Source organism: Syngnathus floridae, chromosome 16, assembly GCF_059516105.1.
Source record: "Syngnathus floridae isolate MCC-2025c chromosome 16, RoL_Sflo_1.0, whole genome shotgun sequence".
Taxonomy (NCBI): Eukaryota; Metazoa; Chordata; class Actinopteri; order Syngnathiformes; family Syngnathidae; genus Syngnathus; species Syngnathus floridae.
This window is the reverse complement of record NC_142428.1, coordinates 783372-804086: the sequence shown is the minus strand read 5'-3', so window position 1 is coordinate 804086 and position 20715 is coordinate 783372. Positions and strand designations below refer to the sequence as shown.

At 43.7% G+C, this 20715-nt stretch overlaps 4 protein-coding genes and 1 long non-coding RNA gene across 9 annotated transcripts; 2 read left to right on the top strand and 3 right to left on the bottom strand.

Moving 5' to 3' along the window:
* Nucleotides 1–413: 413 nt before the first annotated feature.
* On the bottom strand, nt 414–10224 carry ttc7b (tetratricopeptide repeat domain 7B). Of its 4 annotated transcripts, XM_088400341.1 has the most exons (23): nt 9837–10224; nt 8448–8602; nt 8257–8332; nt 8086–8178; nt 7833–7996; nt 7518–7639; nt 7067–7145; nt 6747–6922; nt 6371–6434; nt 6145–6282; nt 5832–6020; nt 5641–5758; nt 5261–5318; nt 5012–5084; nt 4746–4906; nt 4552–4668; nt 4372–4469; nt 3824–4087; nt 3287–3337; nt 2510–2650; nt 2100–2302; nt 1794–1867; nt 414–1714 (listed from the first exon to the last, which is right to left on the bottom strand). In XM_088400341.1, the coding sequence occupies exons 1-23, from the start codon at nt 9955–9957 to the stop codon at nt 1567–1569; spliced, it is 2883 nt and encodes a 960-aa protein (XP_088256467.1). In that variant the 5' UTR covers nt 9958–10224; the 3' UTR covers nt 414–1566. The 4 variants fall into 4 exon arrangements, with proteins under 4 accessions (XP_088256467.1, XP_088256464.1, XP_088256466.1 ...); XM_088400338.1 differs by lacking the exon at nt 3824–4087; XM_088400340.1 differs by lacking the exons at nt 3824–4087; nt 9837–10224 and adding an exon at nt 9127–9826.
* Nucleotides 10225–10472: 248 nt separating this feature from the next.
* Nucleotides 10473–12436, top strand: fam177a1a (family with sequence similarity 177 member A1a). The gene is made up of 5 exons (XM_088400355.1): nt 10473–10633; nt 10962–11141; nt 11351–11417; nt 11631–11728; nt 11812–12436. Exons 1-5 carry the CDS (start codon nt 10565–10567, stop codon nt 12025–12027), a joined length of 630 nt encoding a protein of 209 aa, XP_088256481.1. The 5' UTR covers nt 10473–10564; the 3' UTR covers nt 12028–12436.
* ppp2r3c (protein phosphatase 2, regulatory subunit B'', gamma) lies at nt 12053–15722 on the bottom strand. The gene is made up of 13 exons (XM_088400347.1): nt 15496–15722; nt 15286–15410; nt 14987–15091; nt 14714–14826; nt 14502–14599; nt 14306–14376; nt 14108–14240; nt 13880–13935; nt 13599–13671; nt 13372–13508; nt 13000–13137; nt 12838–12897; nt 12053–12770 (listed from the first exon to the last, which is right to left on the bottom strand). The coding sequence occupies exons 1-13, from the start codon at nt 15560–15562 to the stop codon at nt 12576–12578; spliced, it is 1371 nt and encodes a 456-aa protein (XP_088256473.1). The 5' UTR covers nt 15563–15722; the 3' UTR covers nt 12053–12575.
* Nucleotides 15723–15820: 98 nt separating this feature from the next.
* Nucleotides 15821–20461, top strand: prorp (protein only RNase P catalytic subunit). 2 transcript variants are annotated; one of them, XM_088400345.1, is made up of 10 exons: nt 15822–16477; nt 16654–16792; nt 16911–17145; nt 17218–17504; nt 17588–17635; nt 17722–17854; nt 19459–19569; nt 19799–19947; nt 20022–20220; nt 20287–20459. In XM_088400345.1, the coding sequence occupies exons 1-10, from the start codon at nt 16090–16092 to the stop codon at nt 20413–20415; spliced, it is 1818 nt and encodes a 605-aa protein (XP_088256471.1). In that variant the 5' UTR covers nt 15822–16089; the 3' UTR covers nt 20416–20459. The 2 variants fall into 2 exon arrangements, with proteins under 2 accessions (XP_088256470.1, XP_088256471.1); XM_088400344.1 differs by having other exon boundaries at nt 15821–16477; nt 20022–20461.
* On the bottom strand, nt 16301–18567 carry LOC148384800 (uncharacterized). Its single transcript, XR_015863405.1, has 3 exons — nt 18514–18567; nt 18334–18419; nt 16301–16450 (listed from the first exon to the last, which is right to left on the bottom strand). It is a non-coding gene; the product is annotated as an uncharacterized LOC148384800 (long non-coding RNA).
* Nucleotides 20462–20715: the final 254 nt, after the last annotated feature.

Below are 20715 nucleotides of genomic sequence, written 5' to 3'. Positions count from 1 at the left end.
CATGTTTTCCAAGTGACCCTCGTTAAGCGCAGGTGCGTGAAAACTTTTAGCTTCTTTCACGTTCAAAAGGAGCTAAAAGTTTTCACGCACCTGCGCTTAACGAGGGAATCACACGGACACTCCATTAGGTACACCGCCATTTGTACCTAATAAGAGACCACTTTATTAGGGAAGATGAAAAAAATGGCATTACAGACACATTGATTCTAATATGGCTCATTTTTGACCCACATACTTGAATTGTAGTCTATGGACAGGTGATGAGCATGAGGAGGAAATGACACTCAGTGATACCTGAGAGTTGACTGGGGGTGCATAATGACACCACGGGACAAAAGCTGTCAGTACTGCAAAATGCTCAATAAAAGACACACACAAGCGCACGCGCACACACGGAAAGATGCATGTGAACCTGAGGTCAAAGCCACTTTTATTATTGTCCTCATTCATTGACAGCATAAAGGGAACACTCAGCAAAATTGTACATATTCCACAAATGACATGATCTCAGTAACATTATGATCTGTGAGGAAAATAGAATTATAATTTATTTTCTAGAACAATAATACGCATGGCACTGTACAATTTGAATTTGAATTCCACTTAAAGCAGCCAGCTACAGTGGTTGCATTACAATGCACAAAACACACAAACACAAGATTTGACACTTTTATGATTGCTATACATGCGCAGTGACAATGAAATTTGGTGTGCACAATTTTGAGTTGTTTCCTTGTGCACCCATGTTTATTCACACCATTTGGTGACGCAACAACATAATGCGTCCAACCAATGTGACGAAACCTGTACAGTAGCTTAGCTGCTAACAGGCCAGGCTAGTTGGCATGAGAGAAAGCTTCCAGTAGTTTGGACGTCATCTTGTTTCAATCTTGGCAAACTGGTGCGACGACCTTATTGGCTTGGAGTGGGAACCAGCATAACAATATACAAGGGACATTTTCATCAAACAACTTGGAAAAGGAAGGAAACATGGCTACATTTGACCAATCCAATGTGCAATGGTGGCTTGTGTCCCAACACTGTCTCAAATCATCTTTCCTCACTCAAATGAATGCAATGTGCAAGAAAAATGGCACTCAATCAAGAGTTTTAGCATCAGGACTTCATGCTTTCATTCAATATTGCTCCTTTGTGATGTTTGTGCCTTGGCCACTAACGCATAAATGTATGACCAAGTTGACCGAAAGAACTAACTTGCAGTCCTTGTGTGAGAAGTTTGATGACGCAAATCGCTTGCCTTACAAACAAGCGTCATCGATAAACAAACACAAACTTGCCTTCCCTGTATTTGCTGTCAGTGCTTCAACTACTTAAACATGATTTCAAACATGATGTAAGAAAGGCCAGAGTCAAAATGCACCAGAAACAGAACCGATGAGAGGACAGGACAGGACAGGACAGGACAGGACAGGGCTGCTGCTGGGAAGGGAGACCTGCTCATTTGATGACAATCTGAATGTGTGCGTCATGCGGGCATGCTGCGCATTTGCTGTGTTTCTCGCAGGTCCGTTTTTGTGCTCCAGTATGTATGTGTATGTGTGTGTCTCATAGTGCTCGAGGAATGATGGTGAAGGGGAGGATGGGGCTACTGGCCTCCAACTCCAAAGCAGTAAGGAAACACTCAGTGGCAGCAGCAGCATTCCCTTGAGCCTGCAACACCTCGCCAAGGCTGTTCCACACATCGTGAGCCGTACTGTGCAGAAAATCAAAACAACATACACGTAGGGATGGAAGTGAAGTACAGGAGCACCTAGAAATGTGCCAACACCTACCTGTTGACCTGCACGGCATCCCTCAGAACCTTTTCGGACAGACTGTAGCGCTGTAGCTGATGGAGAATAAGACCCTGAGAAGAGCAGAAAACCACAAGAGATGAATATGTACCAGATTTCTTCTTGCTGCCCATGTTTGATTACCTTCAACCAATTAAGACTAATTATGCTATAAATCTAATCTGATGGTCCCACAGCACACAAGCTAAAGACATAAGGGCCTGAAGACACTTAAGGCAAAAGGAGGACACATAAGACAATGGCGATGTGTGTGTGTGTGTGTGTGTGTAAGTCAAAGTGTATTACCAGTCTCTGCATGGTTTTAACATGCGTGGGGTTGATGGACAGGGCTTCTTCATACCAGCGCTTAGCCTCATCTATGTTTCCCCTGAGCTCTGCAATCTGCCCCCTCATGAACAGGACATTATGGGATGTGGGAAAGAGGTTGGCGGCTTCTTGAGTGCAGGCCGACGCCTCGGCAGGCTTGGACATGCCGATGTAGACTTCGGCTGTCGGGAAGGATATAGAATTGCAAACAACAACTTTCAAAAGAAAAGCAAAAAACAAAACCAAAGCAATCCATAGAGTTAGCAGAAAAGGTCTGACCAAACAAAAGAAATTGGATTTCACTGCGGGCCAATAAAACCCAAGCTTGTGAATTGATTTGAAGGATTTGAAAAGAAAAAAAAAAAACATTTAAGAAGAGAGGAAAGTACCAGCATGCAGCCAGATCTGAGCCAGAGTCAACCAAGGGTGCAGGGGTCCATGCTTGGGGGCACTGCTCTGCAGGGAGGAGGCCACCTCAGACAAGGCCTGCTCCACACGACTCGCTGCTATGGATGTGGCATGCACGGAACCTGGAAGGAGATCAGTCAGTATGTGATTAGCCCAAGACATTCCATTCCTTCTTCAAAGTATGGAAATGGCAATAAAGTCGCCGCCGCTATGTGCCACGGTGGAATCAGAATTCCAACCAGAGGACTCGTAATGCTTATGATTGACGCTAAATCAAAATCCCTTAGAGGGGAATTGTGTTTGTTTCAATCAGAAATCTGTTCACCGTGGCACACAGTTGGTTTTTCTTTTCGTAGTTGTGAACTAAAGCCTTTAATCAGTACACACCACTGCAGCACACCTCAGTGTTATGAGCCTGGATGAACCAGGTTCAAGTGAACGCATTTCTGCACCACCATGCTAAATCACAACGTACAGCGATTAGTAGGTCAAACAATGTGCTCGTTTGTTACAGCGGCTGACAGTTTTTCAGGCGCACAAAACGTCGGCTGGTGAAAGCCAAACATGTTGGATAGCGGCAACATCTCTGGGAAATGATGCCATGAAAATAATGGTGCTCTGATCATTTAATAAAGTCCTCATGCGGACATGAATTACAATCTCACCAAGAAAGGAAAAAAAACTAGGTGACTACAACAAAGGAAAGCGATACATGGAAAACTTTTGTAAGGTCAGATGGAGCTTACTTGGCTACTTACAAACAGAAAACATGGAAGAAAAACCAAGTACGTTAGCGTCCTGAGGGCCGCCTTCAAAAAAATGGGGATGGGGGGAAAAAAGACAAAAGCCCTGGTTAATGATTAAAACAGAGAGAGAGCGAGAGAGAGAGAAAGAGACAGGGTCAAGCAATCACGGTGAAACAAAAGAAAAGCCAAAAGTGCATCACAGTCGTGTTTACAAGGGCCTCATGGTCAGGTCAAGTAGCTCAACTGACAAGTGTTATTTTCCACTAAAATCAAATGTCATTGTGAGAAATGTTCACAAGTTCACAAAGCCTCCAGTCCCATCAGTGCCATGACTTGACAAGCGAGCATTTGTTAGTGAGACGCCTGGGAGGTTGAAATAAGCAAGCAGTCAGTCCATCCCTCACACATTAACACATTAGACTTGAAAGACAACTCATGACCAAATATTAATAGGGGGTAACTACTTTTTTTCTCTTTTTTTTGTGTGTGTGCGCTCGCCATCACAATGCACACCATGCTACGGGCCGAGAGAAGCTAGAGGCACGTTACAGCTGGAGGAAAGCTGGCGAAGAGTGATGTGGTTGCAAAAGGAGGGAGTCCTGGCTTTGCTGCTCATCAGGCGGGGAGGAGGAGGAGAGGGAGGAGAAGGAGGCGGAGGCAAGAAGGAAGATTTTTTGGGCGGAGGCTGGAGGATGAAAACTGGACAAGGGCTAGGCAGTGGGGAGGACAGCGGGGAAGACACAGTGGAGAAGGTGGAGGGGGAGGTGGGGGATACTGGTTCGGAACCAGTGTGAGAGGAGGAAGAACCTGAGGCTAAAACACAAACAGTCAAACAAATAAAGCAATGGAAAACAAAGGAACACAAAATTGTCAAGAGTGAAATTGGAAAAAAAAAAAAAAGATCATACAATCTAACCTACGTGTGAATATAGTTCAGGATTAATGAGCAAATAAAGAAATGAAAAACAAAATAATCAAGACCACAGAAGACGAACAATGAATACAAAATAACTACCCCAGCGACCAATATATATATACGTATATGTTAGTTTTTTTTTTTCTCCAACAGCAGCAGCGTGTCTGTTGCGTGTTCCTACCTGTATCTGGGTCACTGAAGTCCGGCAGAGTCATTGCATTTAGCTGTCGTCGGTCAGCGACAGCTCTGTCCAACAAACTGCTCCCACGCCCCGAATCACTGCCACAACAAAAATGCCTTTTAGACACATGGCACCAAAACCTTCGAGCACTGACATTCTCACGGAGCCGTGAATGCATACCTGGGATTTGTCAGGTTGTAGAAGCTCTTCCAGATCTGCAGCATGTGTTTGCAGGTGAGCAAAGCGTCTTCTGATCCTCGGCACATGCTCTCTAACTTCACCTTGGTATAAAGCAAGCTTCGGGGCGCGTCAACACAAGATTGTCAGACTGTGGTTGAAATGAGCTATATCATGCACGCTTGCCTGCGTCTTACTTGAAGTTCTCGGGATACTCCGATAGGGCCATTTCGATGATATTCAGACCGTCCTGGTAGTGTTTCTGTGCTGAGAGAAGCAGGGCCAGCAGGTGAAGGGAGTGAACGTCATCCCCTTGAAGCTGCAAGGCCTGTCGAACATAGCCTAGCGCCTCGGGTATCTACACGCACACACATATACATACACAGACTACTTTTCTCTACATTTTGGGGAAACACACATCTCTATGTCAAAGGTCATCTGTGGGTTGTGACTTTCCGGTTACCTGTCTGGACACAGCGAGCTGCAGTGCAAGGTAGAAGGCTGCCAGATGATCGGTTGGAGCTAAACTCTGAGCTCTGTCAAAAGACAGAGAGGAAATGGCGGTGTTCAAAAATGCCATTCAGATCGGTTCATCCCGTCGTTCACATTAGAAAATGTGAAGGCGAACTTAATCTAGGAGGGTTACAAATCTGAACTTTATGAGTCCAAAAAAGGAAGGCTTGTTCGGAAAGAAGTGAAAGAGACAGCAAACCTCTGAAAGGCTGCCAAAGCTTTTCTCTGGTACTCCTCTTGGGTGCTTCGCAATGATGCTGTTGAGACGTGAAAGGGAAAAGAAAAAAAACAGTCAAGTGTACTATACAAAGACGCAATGGGCCTGCCTGGAATGGAAATGTTCTTACTCTGCGCTTACATTAAAAATTCAAGTCGCACACGTGTGTACTGAGCAATTTTCTTCGTTCCTATGTTAATGAATCGGATTTGAATTTCTGAAACGGCTTGTGCCCTCAAGCGAGCTCCCGTTTCCCCATAAGCAGGCATCCGTTTGACGCATCTCAGCCAATGTTTTTAATATACTTCATAAAACAGGCAAACAAATGATAATGCTGCGCTGCTTGCGGCAAACAAACTTACCGTCGGTGGCTTTGAGGCTATAAACCAGTCCGGCAGCCAGATAGCCTTTTGCTCGAAACTCAGCTGCTTTCTCCCCCATGTCAATGACCATTTTGGCAAAGCACTCCCCCTCATCCAACTAGGAGAAGTAGATCGATACGCATTCAAATGTAAACGCGTGTTACGGTTTGTGACTTGAGGAGAGCCGTTACCCAGTGCAGGGGTCCGATGCACAGTTTGACCGCCAGCAGCGGGATGGTGGGGTCATCTGGCTTGAGACGGATGCACTCCTTCAGAACTTTAACGGCGCGAGCAGATTTGCCCGCAGCCATTAAAGACAGTGCGAGCTGGTACCATAAGTGGAACTCCTCAAAGGCAAACTTCATGGCTCGCTCCAAGCACTAGAGAAAAGTGGACGAATAAGGAGACTAATATGATATATATATATTTTTTTTAATGTTTGGACAGTGTGTGATTGTGAACTACGGGTATGTCTATACAGGAAGACTGTGGCATGTTACTTGCCTCTGATAGCATCTCGTACTGCCCCCTCCTGCCCAAAGCTATAGTCAGCAGGTCGTACACCACAGAGGCAGACTGGAGACTAATGATTCGATCATTATTGTGCTCCGGAATCCTGCTCAGGACGGCATCGCGGTTGGCCTGGGATACGGACACAGCAGAGAGGAAACCATTTGACGGTGAGAAGGGATTACGTTGGAGCCCCGTACGGCATTTGCGCACGACTTACCATGGACTCACTGATGAGGAGCAGCAATAATGCTTCTTCTGTGTTCTCCTGGGGGCAGAAAATACTGTAGCAGAGAAAGAAAGAAAGAAAGAAAGAAAGGTGGAATTTAGAACAAGGACAGAAATAAGATGAGGCGCTTGAAAACTGCACATTACGAATGGGATAGTAAACACATGTCCTTTTGGCATCAAAATTAATTGAAGTGTTGAGTTTGTTTTGTTAAAAACAAAAAACCCTTTTTATTGCCAATGAATATTGGCTTAAAACAGCAGTCATCAGCCTCCGTCCCACTACTAATCTGAACAGTCAATCACAGCAACAGATCATTTTGAACATGTGCTGATGCTCAACTGACAGCAAAAACATTTTTGCTTACTTCTCTCCCGAGTACACTCGTGGGCGTCGGCTTAGGCTGTACTTTTTGCTCTGGACGTGACCTTGTCGCGTAGGATCGTCCAGCGGTGACACGGTGGGCGGGTCTTCCACAGGAGACCAGTAACTCTGCTCGCACATTCCTCGGAGCAAGATCTCGGCAAGCTGTCTGGCAATGGTCTAAACACACAAACGCGCGCACGTGTAGTATTTCCAGAGCGCTTTGGGATACAACCGCATCTGTGACAAAGTACTAGAATTCAACGGAAGGCCTGAACAAAGTCCGCCACCTAACAAAAGCCAAAGTTGTAGCTCATTCCATACCATGCGCAGATTCTGCGTTGTCCTGGTCTCAATAGCTCGGAGAATTTCTCGAAATCGCCCGACACCTTGCGTCAGGTTTCTGAAAAGGTTTCGTGAAAAGAAATGTGGTGGGTGAATTAATAAACAATTCTTGTATAATTAACAAGTCTTGCACCCATTTTCAAAATGACCATTCAGCCACTATTAGTTTTGTGCTGAATTCAGCAGCTTTTTAGATGATTACAAACTGCAAATGAGAACAATACAATCGTGAGTCAACATTTGCAAATTTGCCAATGTTCTTTTTTTTAACCAATCAAAGCTACACTGCCAAGTCAAGTTTTGTGCTGAGGGCAACACCAAAAATGATTGCTTTGGTGCCATCTGGTGGCATCTCATTGGCTGTGGCGAAGTAAGTGGAGAAGACTTTCTGGACCTTGCAAGAGCAGAGGTGAGTAAGTCTTTGTCTTACCCATTCTTAAAGTGGATGACATGGGCTCTCTGTAGGCCTGTCTCAAGAAAGTAACCTAGTTCCTGCTCCTGGGAAGTTGGACCAGGTTTCGGGCTGCGATTCTGAATTCCAGCGGACAGTGCCTGAGAAAATGAAAGGAATTGCGATGACTACTTGAACAGCACCACGAGGATAGGGGAGGTTGCAATGATGGAATTCTTCATTTTGTTCTCCAATAGGGAGATGGTTTAAAAATGGCCCGAAAGGCATATGAGCTCATTAGCAGAATTGCTAGCTTTCAAAAGCCTTGATACTGCAAAGCAGCAAAACGCTCACCTTCTCAGCCTCCTGCAGATACAGCAGCGCAATGTCTCCAGATTTTTCATAGCAGATGATGATTTCTTGCTCTCGCTCAGTTCTGTTCCGATTGGAGGAGGGAGAACCGGCAATCTTATTGGACAGCAGCGGCGAGGCAGCTGGCACTTTCTCCAGACACAAGCCTGAGAGAGAGCGAGCGAGCGAGAGAGAGAGAGAGACCACTGTCACGGCATAACATACCAAATAAAAGAAGTGTCTTGTATTTGTGTACCTTTAGTGGCATAGGCTTCTGCTATCATACACAGCCTATACACGGGAGCTCCTGCCAGCTGCATGTCATCTATATTGACTCTATTATAGTGACCTGCAAAGAATCCACTCTATTACTTGGGGGATTTTAATCATACATAAAATCGATTTCATCTGAAAGCTGGTGTGTTACCTAAAGCGTCTTTGTATTCTGCTTCAACATAACTAAGTTTGGCCATGAGTAGACTTGCCTCCTGGAGGTAATCAGCCTGGAAAGCAGACATATATTAAAAATGGCATTATGATGTCTCTACACAAATGAAGAAAAAGGAACAGCAAGCAACCAAGGTGTATATAGTGCAATGGGTGGCCATGGATAGTCACCTTGAGGTTTCCTCTGTCCAGAGCAGCGGTGAGGTGCTTCCTGACCTCCACCAGTTTTGGTCGCGGGCCTCTCGGACTCGCACCCTGCTTGATTGGATTTTCCTTCAGGTATGTCAGAAGCTTGCATTCCCCCAACAACAGCTCTCCGAGGTCATCTGCGCACATTGAAATATTCATTGAAAAACAAAAAGTTCCTCACCATGATTGGCTGGTGACCCCACCTCTGATTGAAATGTGATACATTCATAAAAGATTCATCAATCTGGCATATCTTCAACCTATTTATTTAAATCAATAATGACAACAAATGATTCAGGCCTGCAACTAAATTGTGATTTTGTTGAAAAATTGGTTAAAAAAAAACGTTTTAATTTCTTTTGTTGCTAACGTGCCATTCGATTCAAGACAAATAATCAATCCAAGCATTCCAAACATTTGAACATACATGTATTTTAAATTTAAAAAATTATCATAATAATAATGGATTAATTTATTAATCAATTAATTGTGGATAATCAGTGCACCTCTAATACGATTAAGCCGTGGCAGTAGTTTAAGAATGTTGACATGACAAGTGTCAATTTGAGAGTAAAGATAAAAAAAATAGGGAAGTTTCGATACGAAAATTGCTGTGGACGAGATGTGTATGACAGCACCATACTGTGCCTAGAACACATACCAAGCAGAATTATGACACATAATCCTATTGCTGATCCCAGTCTGTGACCAAGGACATTTATGCAGCCATGGCTCCAGGATTGTTTTTCCCCCCTGAGTGCAAAAGAGGGGCTTTACGTATGGGCTGGGGATGATCGAACGATGTAGAAATATTTGGGGGAAGATCGAATAAAATGCTGGAGGGCTTAACTGGGGTACACGAACATCAGAAAAAGCAATAGCACCCCTTAGCCCTGGCGTAGTCAATGTTATTTAAAATGTCAGAATAACCTTTAAAAAGGTTTGGGCATTTTCGAGAAGGCCACAACTTTAAATAATACACGTTAAGGCTAATTTCACAGCTAGCATGGGTGACAATCAAATTTCATGTGTTTCTGCTTACGAAGCAGCAAGTGACAGCTAATACTACAGTGAAATAAATCAAACAAACATCTCTGGTTAAAGGATTTTGCAGAATCCTGCACAACTAAATTGAAGTGGTGGGAGTATGTGGCAGGGGGGTGGGCACTAATGTGTGTTTGCAATCATTTTGGTTACGCGGGCGTTGTATCGATAGGACTATCACCTGTTTTCTTGGTTAACATCATTTTATCATCAGGCATTATGTAGAGATAAGTACGTTAGTATGTCTTCCGCTGTCAGGAAGTCCGAAAGATTCCGATGGGGAAGGAAGGCCGCGTGTACATTTGACGAAATAAATACACATCTTACCGTTTGATATCAACTTAGCTGAGAGTTGTCGAACTAACTCCGGAATCTTATCCCATTGTCCTTCTGAACGGCACCGCTCTATTTCGGTCTCCAGTCGTGAGCCAGACTTCTTGGCCGTCATTTTGGTGAGCGGCTTCGGCTTTGGCTCGGACCGACCAAAACACCAAAGAATCGCGCTTGACGCGTAGCAGACAAGTTAGCGTACATGCAACTACGCTTCCGGTTATGAATTTCAAATGAAGTACTTTTGAATTTCATTAAAACAAATTCTGCTGACAAGATTGAGTAACTTGTAGTTTGAAGCGGGTACCGTCATCACAACAGACTCTCTACGCCTGCTATGGCTACGTTATTGACAAATTGCAGAAGATCTGAAAAATATGATGTGATGTTGAAAATCCAAACTTCCTCTACGGTAACGGCGCCGCCCTTTTGAATGTGGCATATATTTTGGGGTGATGAATATTCATGTGTGGAGAACGAGATGAATCGTTGTGCACTCAAAGTCAGAAATCATGAGTTTGAGTCTGGGTAGCAACATTTGACTCTGTATTCACTTTAGGAATTTCTATACAATGACTGTCTAAATGGCGCAGTCCTGCCACAACAAATATGGCGGATGTCCACGCCCCACATCCATCTTGTATCTATGTATATTTGATGTCTGTGCTTTCGGGAAATAGTAACACTATTGCAGTTGCTCAAAGTAGCTCAGCGTGCTTAGTGCTATGGCTGACTTGTCATTGTATTTAACTAATATGAACGTGTCGTTGGGACAAAATATGGAAGGTAACAAGGTGCGTACACCTAAGTCTTCGTTGAAGTTGTGATTTCGTTTGCGACAGGACTATCGTTAATGGTGGGATTCACTTCCTTAGCTTGTGTTAACATTGTGAAGGCAGCCAAATAAATCATTGTTCGTTTTAATGACCATTTTACGTAGTAACTTCCGTTTTATGTTGTGTTTCTTATTTCCAGCCAACCTGGGCTAATAAAAAGTTTTTTTTTTTTTAAACGTCCGCGGTGCCATCTGCCATTATTTCATTTGAATTGCCATAAACACCAATTGCAATAGATGCCATAATATAATGTAAATAAAACGGATGTATGCACGTGTTTGTTAAGAGTGTAGAAGATGTGGAAGACTTCGAGAGAGTGGAGATGGGCAACACTGGCGAGAGGCAGGGGAGGGTTAAGCTTCCCCGGAGGACCATCCACTTTGCCAGTGGCGAAACAATGGAAGAGTACAGTACTGATGAGGAGGAAGAGGAACCTGTCAAAAAAGAGGTGGTTACTGCGGATACGGTAAGTAGACATTAATAAGTTACTTTTCATTCATGTAGTTTGTGAGACAACCACTGAGGTCAGTCATCGTTTCTACGGATTTATACTCACAGCATACAGTAGACGCATCTCATGTCATTAACTTCCCATTTTTTTGTATTCATAGTAATCTTGTGAAACAAAGAAAACAATCCACCTTGTTCTAAGATTTTTCCTCGCATGTGCTCTAGTCGAAACTGACCTGGGGACCATACTTCTGGTTCCACATGTGGCGAATGGCAACGTCAACTATTTCAGGTGACACCCGACATGTGCTGGACCATCACATTTGATTTTGATACTACCGAGCTGTATACAGACAGACAAGATGAATCAATCAAGTGGAGAAAATATGGCAGAACAAAGAAGACTTAGCCCTGTCATAAAACTTGTGTCAGACTATTTAGTTATGTGCTTGTTGTATCACAGAAATATTGTTTCGTATGAATCACGGTCCTCTTTGCTCTTTAGTGTGTGACTACATGGGAGAGAGACTTGCCTCTCTTTTTGGCATCACTGCTCCGAAATACCAGTACGCCATTGATGAGTACTACCGTATTAAGAAAGAGGTAGGTGAAATACACATGTCATACTTTGTGCAAACAGCATCAAAACTATTTCCAGTATTATATATTATGTTGTCACCCTGTAGCAGGAGGAAGAAGAGGAGGAGAACCGTCTGGCTGATGAGGCAGAGCGTCAATATGCGGAGCAGCAGAGGAGCGAGAGGAAGGATGCTGCTCCATCTAGCGTGGAGCAGCCTGAAGCATTAGGAGCTTCCTTTGTTAATGTTTCCTTTGACCACAAGCCCGAAGAACCTCTCAGCACTCCCGACAACAACAGAGCGCCTTGTACTCTCCCTTCATGACAACACAAAACCTCTCACTTGCAACTCGGATGAATGCTAATCTACTTTATTGTAACAATTAATATAATTATTTTTTTATGATTGCATTTTGTTAAAACAGGGCTCCGTAAACAGTGTAAAGACGGGTTCATGTGACTGCATTTGTAGCAGTGATTTGTCTAGAGCATGTTTTTTTTTTTGGTTTGTTTTTTTAAATACATTTATCAACCAAACATGTTTTGACAAGGATAGCAGCAACACCGCAGGTTTATTTAACACTATCTATCCGAGGCAGTAGCATAAATGCAGAGCTGCACTCCATTTCAGAACTCCTAGTGCCTATATGCTCTCTATGCATCTTGACGATATGATGTCATCATAACTCCGCAGGATTTCATTTCAAAATAATAAAGCTAATTCTTTAATTGTTCTGGCTGTTGTTGCTTGTTTTGTGTCTGGTTAAAAAGCACAGCAATTCTGATTAAGAAGATAAGTCATGTAGACTATTAGAGACATTCTCGCTTTGTGTGTTGCAACTGTCCCAGTGGCCTGAACACTTATCTTCTTGTTTAGGAGTCCTCATTACTGGCTGTGTTAGTGCTGTCAGTGTCATTGGCAACAGGCGCTTCTCTGTTCTCGTAAGTCCAGAAGCCATTGAGGTCAATCAGGATGCTGGTGACCGTGTCACCCTGGCAACTGTTCACCAAGTCCTGGAGTGTGATCTTATAGGGGTCTTTAGGCTTCACCATGTCAAAGATCTCATCCTAGACACACAGTTTGGTTAGACATGAGCCTAATGTATGGCTTGTGTATGTGACTGTGAGAGTCTACCTTGACATCCTGGAAGGAGACAGGCACTTGACAGTGCACTTTCATCTGATCCTGGATGGCCTAGTCACAAAGCAATCAAGAAATGACGCCTGACCATGTGGCATACACTGATGATGGTATCCTTATTATTACAAAAGTTATTTGATTGCATCTGAGCTTTACCCTGAAGAAATAGTTGAGGGAGAAGACATTGAGGTATCCTTGGTTGTCCATGTCTAAAAGCTTAAAAATATACTGCAGTGCTGCTGGCTCCTTCTTGTTTTCCAAGGCCAATACAAAGTCTAAATAAGTCTTGTAATCCTGGGAAAAGACAAAGTTCAAAAAAGCAATAGCCCCAAAAACATTTGAAATACATACGTCACACAAAATCCAAGTCAAAAGTTGAACTGTTGGTACTACAAAAGGTAGGGGCAATGGCAACGCAAGATCATTGATTAACTGGCCTGTGTGCCCTATGAAAGTGGCGTGTACTGTAGTACTTCCTGAAAGAGGGACTTCATTGCGCGTTAACAGGAAAAAGTCCAACAAATGTACCATTTCTCCGTCGTAAGTGAGGCACTCCTGAAACACTCGTTCGAGGAAGACTGAGGTGAGCGTGGCTGTGCCATAGCGTGACAACTCCTCCTTGCTCAACATGCCATTGTGGTCCTTATCCAGGTTGAGGTACTGCCCTGTCACACAAAATACAGTCAAGAGTTTATATCGAGACCATTTTTCAGACACCTTTGGGAGATAGTGAACATGCAGATGTGCTCGCGCACCATAGACTCTGAGAGCTGAAGGTGCAGAGAACCAGTTGGACTCTTGACTCTCCTTCGACTCCTCATCTCTTAACTGGACAGACAGAAACAGGCAGAATTCATGAGAAAATGTTTTTAATGCCATCAGTACAATAGCATTCTGTTTATATTGGCAAAACATTTGAAAACATATGCTTAAGTAACAGTTAAACACGGGCGGGTTAGACAAAACCAGTATGCGTATGTACACTGTGCACTTTAGTGATACTCATTTATACAGATTTGCTGGGGGGCATATTTACCTCTAATAAATCATCCAAAAAACTGCAGGCCAGGATGTCCTGGATTTTAATCTTTCCTGAAAAAGAAAAATACTAACCTTGAGAATATGATGTCAATAGCTCATATGAACACAAAATTTTGGGAAATGCGAGCTCTGAAAACGACAAGACGTGTGATGCTATTGGTAAATTATTTTAAGATTTTGATTGCCAAAATGGACATATCCCGGGCCCTAAATATTGTCTCACCAGTACGAAGCGGGTCAAGGAAAAAGAAAAACTTGCGGACAGCGGTGCAGACATAAAAAGAGTAAAAAGACTTCTCCAGTCCATCCAGCTGAGGTAGCGTTGGGATCAACTCCAATATATAGTTTTCCAGATCCTACAAAGAATACAAATCAGTCTTTAAAGATTATTTCCATCCATGCAGAAAGTGAAAATACTTACAGACTCCCTGAGGTAGCCCTGTCCCGCCACATCGTAGAGACTCAGACCGATACGGGTCTGATGCAGCCACACTGAACACACAATCAATACAGTACAAGCTAGGTGACTTTTTGTCACGCTGCATTAAAACAGCTCCAGTAAAACATGTCATTGTTGTTGTACCTGGCAGCAACATCCGCAAATTTGGGCATTTTACCTTTCCTCATGACATAATTGAAGAACTGCATGATGGAGATCCTGCCGTAGGGATCGCTGTGGAGCAGCTTGGCATACAATCTGGCGGTGAAGAATTTGCTGATGAAAAGAGAAAAAAGGGAAGGTAAAATGCATGGGTGGATGGATGGATGGATGGATGGATGAATCCTTGGTTGATTCACGAGTCCGCTGCTACTGTTTCCTTGTACTTACTTGCACTTGGGTCCAGCCAATTCGCCCACCTGCAGGTAGGCTTCATAACTTATCATGGCCTCTTCACTATTCACTGGAGGTACCTGGTGCTTCTCAAGCAGAAACCACAGATTCTACAGAGACGTAGGTGGATGGACAGAAGAATAACAATGGGTAAGAATTGTACATGTACCAGTGGTAATTTCCCATTACCGTTCCAAACGGTAAAGCATCAAGAGATTTCCAAAGGGAATATTTGCTGTCTTGCTTTCATGACAGGTGTGTACGTGCTACCTGGAGTTCCTCATGATCCAAGAGTTCGCTGCTCTTCCGCTGAAGGAAAACCGCTCTCGATTCTTCTCTCAGTTTCTGGAGCAAAACTTCATCCTCCGCAGGTAACTGTCAATCAAATCAAACTCTTAAAAATGGTGCACCTTCAATGTGCAATAATGTGAAAAACTAAAGCTTACTAGCCATATAGTGGGACAATCTACAATACTTTATATGCGTGTAAGAATACTCTCTGAAAATGTCAAAACAAAGACATTAGTTTTAGTGCTTTGTACAAAAACTGTGAGCAAGCGAGTCTATACCTTAAAGTAGAATCGAGGGATGTTCTTGTAGGATTTGTTTTTGTTACTTCCACCCTTCCATTCGGAATAATATTTGCCAAACAGCTCCATTTCTTCAGATTTCTTTTCCTCTTGTGTTCTTTCATCTAAACAGGGACACATTTGACGCAAATGAATGGATTGTTGACAGAATTGAAATGTCAATTACCCTGAGCTAGCATTATTACTTACCTCTGTTTGAGTTTGCTAGCCTCCTTTTTAAAATATCCGACCAACCAGTCCCATTTTCTTTAGCCATGTTTACTTCCGAATAACTGTAAATCTATATCCAGATTTTTTTTAACAACTCCGCTGTCGCAAACAGTAGGATCTCGTATTCACAAACATTTGTGATAACTAACAACATCTGTAGAGTAGACGGATTGCTTTTGAAGGCACTTCCTGTTAAAACTTTTCAAAACAAACATATTTTCCAAGAATTACCGAGGAAAGGTGAATGCAAGACGTTTTGTTTTGAAATTATTTGGACGCTGACAAAGTTCCGGTTAGTGCTTGGTCCTGTCGAATGGTGATGACGTCATGTATGCGACGTTGGTCACTGCCGAAATCGAAAGTGAACATTTCTAGTTTAAGCAGAGATTTCACGTGTAAATTGTAATAATCTGTTTTTAAAAAATTGTCCATCGTGTCTCCTCTCCAATTTATTAATTTCTGCTAGTTTTATACTGAGCTGTGCGTTGTTTGTTTACACTAGGAATTCGTGTCAATGTTAGAATTTGACGGGCATTCTCTAGTTCCAACCATCACACCGAAGCCAATTTGGCCATGGGGTCCAGTATGATGTTAAGCCTTAAACCGTGCCTTAGGTCTGTATTACCTTTTATTAATCAAAGATCTTTAGCGTTCCTTCTGTTGCCATACACAGCACACATTCAGTGGACCAGGGACTGGAGCTCCAGCCATGAATTGAGCAGAAGCAACAGTAGACAGGACAAATTGAAAAATAACACAATCAAACAAAGGACACATGAGTTGGGGGACAGTGTGGCTGATGGAGGAGGCAAGAACCTTCGGCAAAATCCTTCCATCCCGAAATCCGTGTTCGCTGCTGGGACGGCGAAGAGGACAGCAGAGATGCTGAAGAGGAAGGCGGGTGTTCTCCCTGAGGAGAATCATCATAAGGAGCCTGCGAGGAGGACATATGAAAGGAAAGGTAGGACAAAATTCACCTTTCAACAATGCATTAACTTCACTATCCTGTTGCCTGCAGACAGCCGAAAGGAAAGGTCAAACAAAATTCAGCTTTCAAGAATCCATTATGCTTCACTATCTGTTGCTGTCAGACGTTTTGTGTAATTAAAATTGCAAGTAATTGCATACGTTTTACAGGAAAGCTGCAACCTCCTGACCAGCCGCTATCTGTTGAGGAGTGGAAGGAACTGAAAGAGTCTCTGGGAAGTCCAGAACGATTTGACATTGGCATGTTGTGTACACTGATGAACTCTGGGGCAGAGTTGGACATTGCCAAGTAAGACGACTTGCCATGCGGAATAGAAACTGCTGTCATTTTTCATGACCTGCTGCCATGAAGCACTTCGGTTTAGTGATTCATTGGAAAAATTCTCGTCTGTTCTGCTTTGGCGCAGGTCACTGCTTTCATTTGTTGCCACAGAAACAGGAACACTTTCCTACCAAATCCTATTGCAGTATCTGACACTTTGTGTAAAGGCCGGCCATGACCAAGAAGTATTTGATGTCTACGATATTATGCGACAGAGCTTCCCCTCTTTGGATACCGGAGCTCATAGCCTCTTTATTAAGTCTTTCAGCCGCACACAAAGGTGGCGGGAAGCTCTCGGCATCCTGCAAGACCTCAATAAGGTAAACAATCTTTTTTCACTAGCATCTTGTCCCAAATTGATAGTGGCTGTCGCGTCATCTGATTCTCTGCAGGTTGTTAAGCCATCACCTCGCAACTACGGGAACATCATAGCTGCAGCCATGCAAAATGGTGATCCGAGCACTGCCTGGGCGCTTTACGATGAATTATTGGCAAAAGGTCTGAACCCACAGCACGAGACTTGGGCCTGTCTGTTTGAGAGAACGGGTGGAGAGGAAGGAGCGAGCATGTTGCCGAGCGAGCAGCAAGAGAGGCTGCTGGGAATTCTGCTGTACATGAGGAACAACCAAATTTACCCGCCGTTGAGTCTGGCTCGCAGCATCAAGACCTGCTTTGAAAGGTAGAAGAATTGGGTCACTCAATCAAGTTGAGCCTACTGTTAAAAAAATCATCACAGGAAATTCTGTCACATTCCGTTTTCAGTTTTCCACAACAGAAGTGGAGAGGAACTTGGAGCAGTGCCTCGCCAAAGTAACTAGTACTCCCCACACGTTTGACTCAAACATCAAAAACAAAAGAATCTTTCATAACTCCTTCATGTATGTTGTGGGTTGTAGGGGTGTGTGCAAGAGTTGTGGAACACACTTGGAATCCATTCAGCTGACTTCGGAGGAGTACCAACAGCTGAAACAGAAAGTCATGAGTGACATCATCGAGGGGCGGGATGTCTTCAACAAGACCACACCAGAGGCCAGTTCAATTCATTGTCATTTTTCAACACAACCATAGCATATTTCTTCTTCTTTTTTTTTTTTACTTGCATTATGATCTTTTTAGAATAGTAGATTTGGTGTCATTCCGTTTTCTCGCTAGTGTTGATGCTCCTTTTCTCTGCTAGATGGCGGCGTCTTTAGCCTGCATACAGCTGCAATTGCTTCAGATTAGTTCATTACAAGGCTTATTTTTGGTTGGTTTGTTTTTGGCTTGCTCCTGTCTCACTTCTCCAGGTCTTTGTGTCATTTATAAATACAAGGAACTTGTCCTGATAAAGAATGGCTGGCTGATTGTAGAGTCATGCTGAATGATAAGATTATTTGTGGCTCTGCAAATATTGTGCATAATGAGTCAAAAACTTTTTCAAATTTACACCAGATATTTTTTTACTGCAACTCTTTGCAGTTCCCAAAAATGTGTCTATGGAGTTGAAGAAAAAGGAAAAAAATGCTTACGGCTTTTTGCAGTGATTCTGAGAATATTAAGCAGCATTGTTTGGCAGCAACGCAATTAAATACGCCTTCAGTCAATTCTCGGATGCCTGTTTCAAGAGAAGAGAGATGAAAATCATCACGGGATGACCACGGTCACAATTATACCGCCGCATGCACCATATTTATTAAATCATGGCTCACCACTTTTCTGAAGCGAAGTTGGTTGTGACTTGAGACTGGGCAACTGCAGTGTCATTTTCAGTCCAAAACGCGTGGCAAAATGCTCGCCTCCTGAGATGGATACAAAATAAAAAAATTGCAGCTTAACTCATTCACAAACACAATATGATTCACAATGCTGTGTTTAAACTTAAGAGGAGGGGGGGGGGGGACGAGTACATTTCCCCTTTAATAAAATCATTGCTTGGATGGGAGCAATATCCCAAAAAATGCAGCATGTTTCATGAAATCACAGCATAAGATGATGTACGTGAGTGCCAATGTATGCTGGAAGATGTCACCCACTGCAGCACAATGAGCCTGCCGCCGCCGCTGCCGCCGCCACTTGGTCTCACATATCAACCGTGGAAAGTCCCTGGATAATTACACTGGGAGTAGACTCGCTGTCTCTCTCTCTCTCTCTCTCTGTCTGTCTGTCTCTCTCTCTCTCTCATCTTCCCTCCTCACTACTTCCCTTTTTAGTTGATATTATATTTACACCCAAGGAATAACATTTGCTACACTCTTGGCGAGCCACGCTCAGAGTGGAGCGTTGGAAGATTCCTTTTTGTGTGTGTGTGTTGAGGCTTTGGAGGCATTTTTTCTCAAGCCACGTTTTGATTGCGTGTGCACGTGAGCGTGCGCACAGCTCGGCGTCTAGGGGAATTCACACAAGTCTATTTCCACACGGCTGCGATCTAAAAGTGAAAACACACAATGTTCCAATGCTGGAGCACAACACCATGTTCCTGTTGGCCACAATGCCGGACAACACGTTTCCTTGCTCTCTGCCTCTGTGCAGACTTCCTCACTGCTTGAGTGGCACATCAACTATTTGCAAATGATATTCTTTTACTTTGCTATACGTATATACTTGGATATTTCTTGCATCTATTGCATGATGAATGTCAATAAATGTCTCCTCAGGAGTTGGAAAGTTTCAAGGCATTTGTAAGGACAAAAGCAGTCTTTGATGTGGTTGTGGACGGTCTGAACGTGGCAAATATCACTAAGGACAGAAGCAAGCAATCGGAGATGGTAAGGACACCTCATTGAAGAGATACACGCAGCAGTACCTTCGTACCGGGGGCTTTTTCCCCCCCTGCTGGTTGCAGAATGACTGACGAAGCATTAAATGAACGTGCGTATGGGAGGCATCTTTTCGAACAACCACCACCACCACCACCTTGCCTGCCCACACTGATCTTTTGCATATTGACTGAAAGATGGGGCATGAACCAGGGTTTTGTGCACGCGTTTGTTTCAGTTGCTGGCAGTGGTGTCGGAGCTCAAGCTACAGGGCCTTTCTGTTCTCGTGCTGGGGAGGAAACACATGCTGCGGCCCTCTCCATCTTGGGACAGACACAACATGAATCTTATCCAGCAGAAAGCTCATTGCTTTTTTACCGACAACATGTAAGGAATACGGTGAATGAGAGACGCGCACTCATTCGTGACTGAGCTAGTTTTGTTCCCATTCTTTCCATCAGTTCTGAAGACGACCCTTTCTTGCTATACGCCGCCTTGCATTCGGGTAACCATTGTCGCTTTGTGAGTAAGGACCTCATGAGGGACCACAAGGCTTGCTTACCGGACGAAGCCACCAAGCGACTCTTCTTCAAATGGCAGCGGGGCCATCAGCTGGTTGTGCAAGGGCACGTTGGAGCGGGAAGGAGGGTCCGATTTCAGGTAAGGAGAAGGAGGAGCCAGCTAGGACACGAGAGAAAGTCTTGTTTGTGTGCCTTCTTCCTTCAGAGCATTCCGAGCTGTGACACCATTGTGCAGACTTCAGGAGACACCTGGCACATCCCCTATGACGACACGGACGAACGAAGCACATATGAAGTACCGCACAAATGGCTGTGCCTTACCAGGATTGCCTGAAAACATGATCATTAAAACGGATTAAGAAAAAAAATGGTCTGCACTCGAATCATTAAAAGCCGTGCGCTCATTAAGGCCACACGTTGTGTGGATGGGAACATTTGAAGTGTGCTCCTGTTACAGTTTGTACATAAGCACTCCAGTCAAGTAGTAAGCTAATGCTAGCCAAGTAGTAAGCTAATGCTAGCGCGAGCGTTAGCGAGAAGCTAACGAATGCATTCAACACATGATTGTGTTGCCCAAAAATAAAACAGCACCTTCGATGCAATTCATCTGATACAACTACTAAACGACGTCCAC

What these genes read in the sequence shown, in the direction of transcription:
- ttc7b (XM_088400341.1), bottom strand. Translation starts at nt 9,957, where the DNA reads ATGACGGCCAAGAAGTCTGGCTCACGACTGGAGACCGAAATAGAGCGG. An exon ending in AGCTAAGTTGATATCAAACG is followed by an intron (nt 8,603 to 9,836) that starts GTAAGATGTGTA and finishes CAATGTGCGCAG; the next exon opens with ATGACCTCGGAGAGCTGTTG. An exon ending in CAACGCAGAATCTGCGCATG is followed by an intron (nt 6,923 to 7,066) that starts GTATGGAATGAG and finishes TTGTGTGTTTAG; the next exon opens with ACCATTGCCAGACAGCTTGC.
- prorp (XM_088400344.1), top strand. Translation starts at nt 16,090, where the DNA reads ATGGGGTCCAGTATGATGTTAAGCCTTAAACCGTGCCTTAGGTCTGTA. An exon ending in TGGAGCAGTGCCTCGCCAAA is followed by an intron (nt 17,636 to 17,721) that starts GTAACTAGTACT and finishes TGTGGGTTGTAG; the next exon opens with GGGTGTGTGCAAGAGTTGTG. An exon ending in TGCTTTTTTACCGACAACAT is followed by an intron (nt 19,948 to 20,021) that starts GTAAGGAATACG and finishes TCTTTCCATCAG; the next exon opens with TTCTGAAGACGACCCTTTCT.
- fam177a1a (XM_088400355.1), top strand. Translation starts at nt 10,565, where the DNA reads ATGGCTGACTTGTCATTGTATTTAACTAATATGAACGTGTCGTTGGGA. An exon ending in AAAATATGGAAGGTAACAAG is followed by an intron (nt 10,634 to 10,961) that starts GTGCGTACACCT and finishes GTGTTTGTTAAG; the next exon opens with AGTGTAGAAGATGTGGAAGA. An exon ending in AGGTGGTTACTGCGGATACG is followed by an intron (nt 11,142 to 11,350) that starts GTAAGTAGACAT and finishes CATGTGCTCTAG; the next exon opens with TCGAAACTGACCTGGGGACC.
- ppp2r3c (XM_088400347.1), bottom strand. Translation starts at nt 15,562, where the DNA reads ATGGCTAAAGAAAATGGGACTGGTTGGTCGGATATTTTAAAAAGGAGG. An exon ending in GCTAGCAAACTCAAACAGAG is followed by an intron (nt 15,411 to 15,495) that starts GTAAGTAATAAT and finishes GTCCCTGTTTAG; the next exon opens with ATGAAAGAACACAAGAGGAA. An exon ending in TCTCCTTCCAGGATGTCAAG is followed by an intron (nt 12,771 to 12,837) that starts GTAGACTCTCAC and finishes CTGTGTGTCTAG; the next exon opens with GATGAGATCTTTGACATGGT.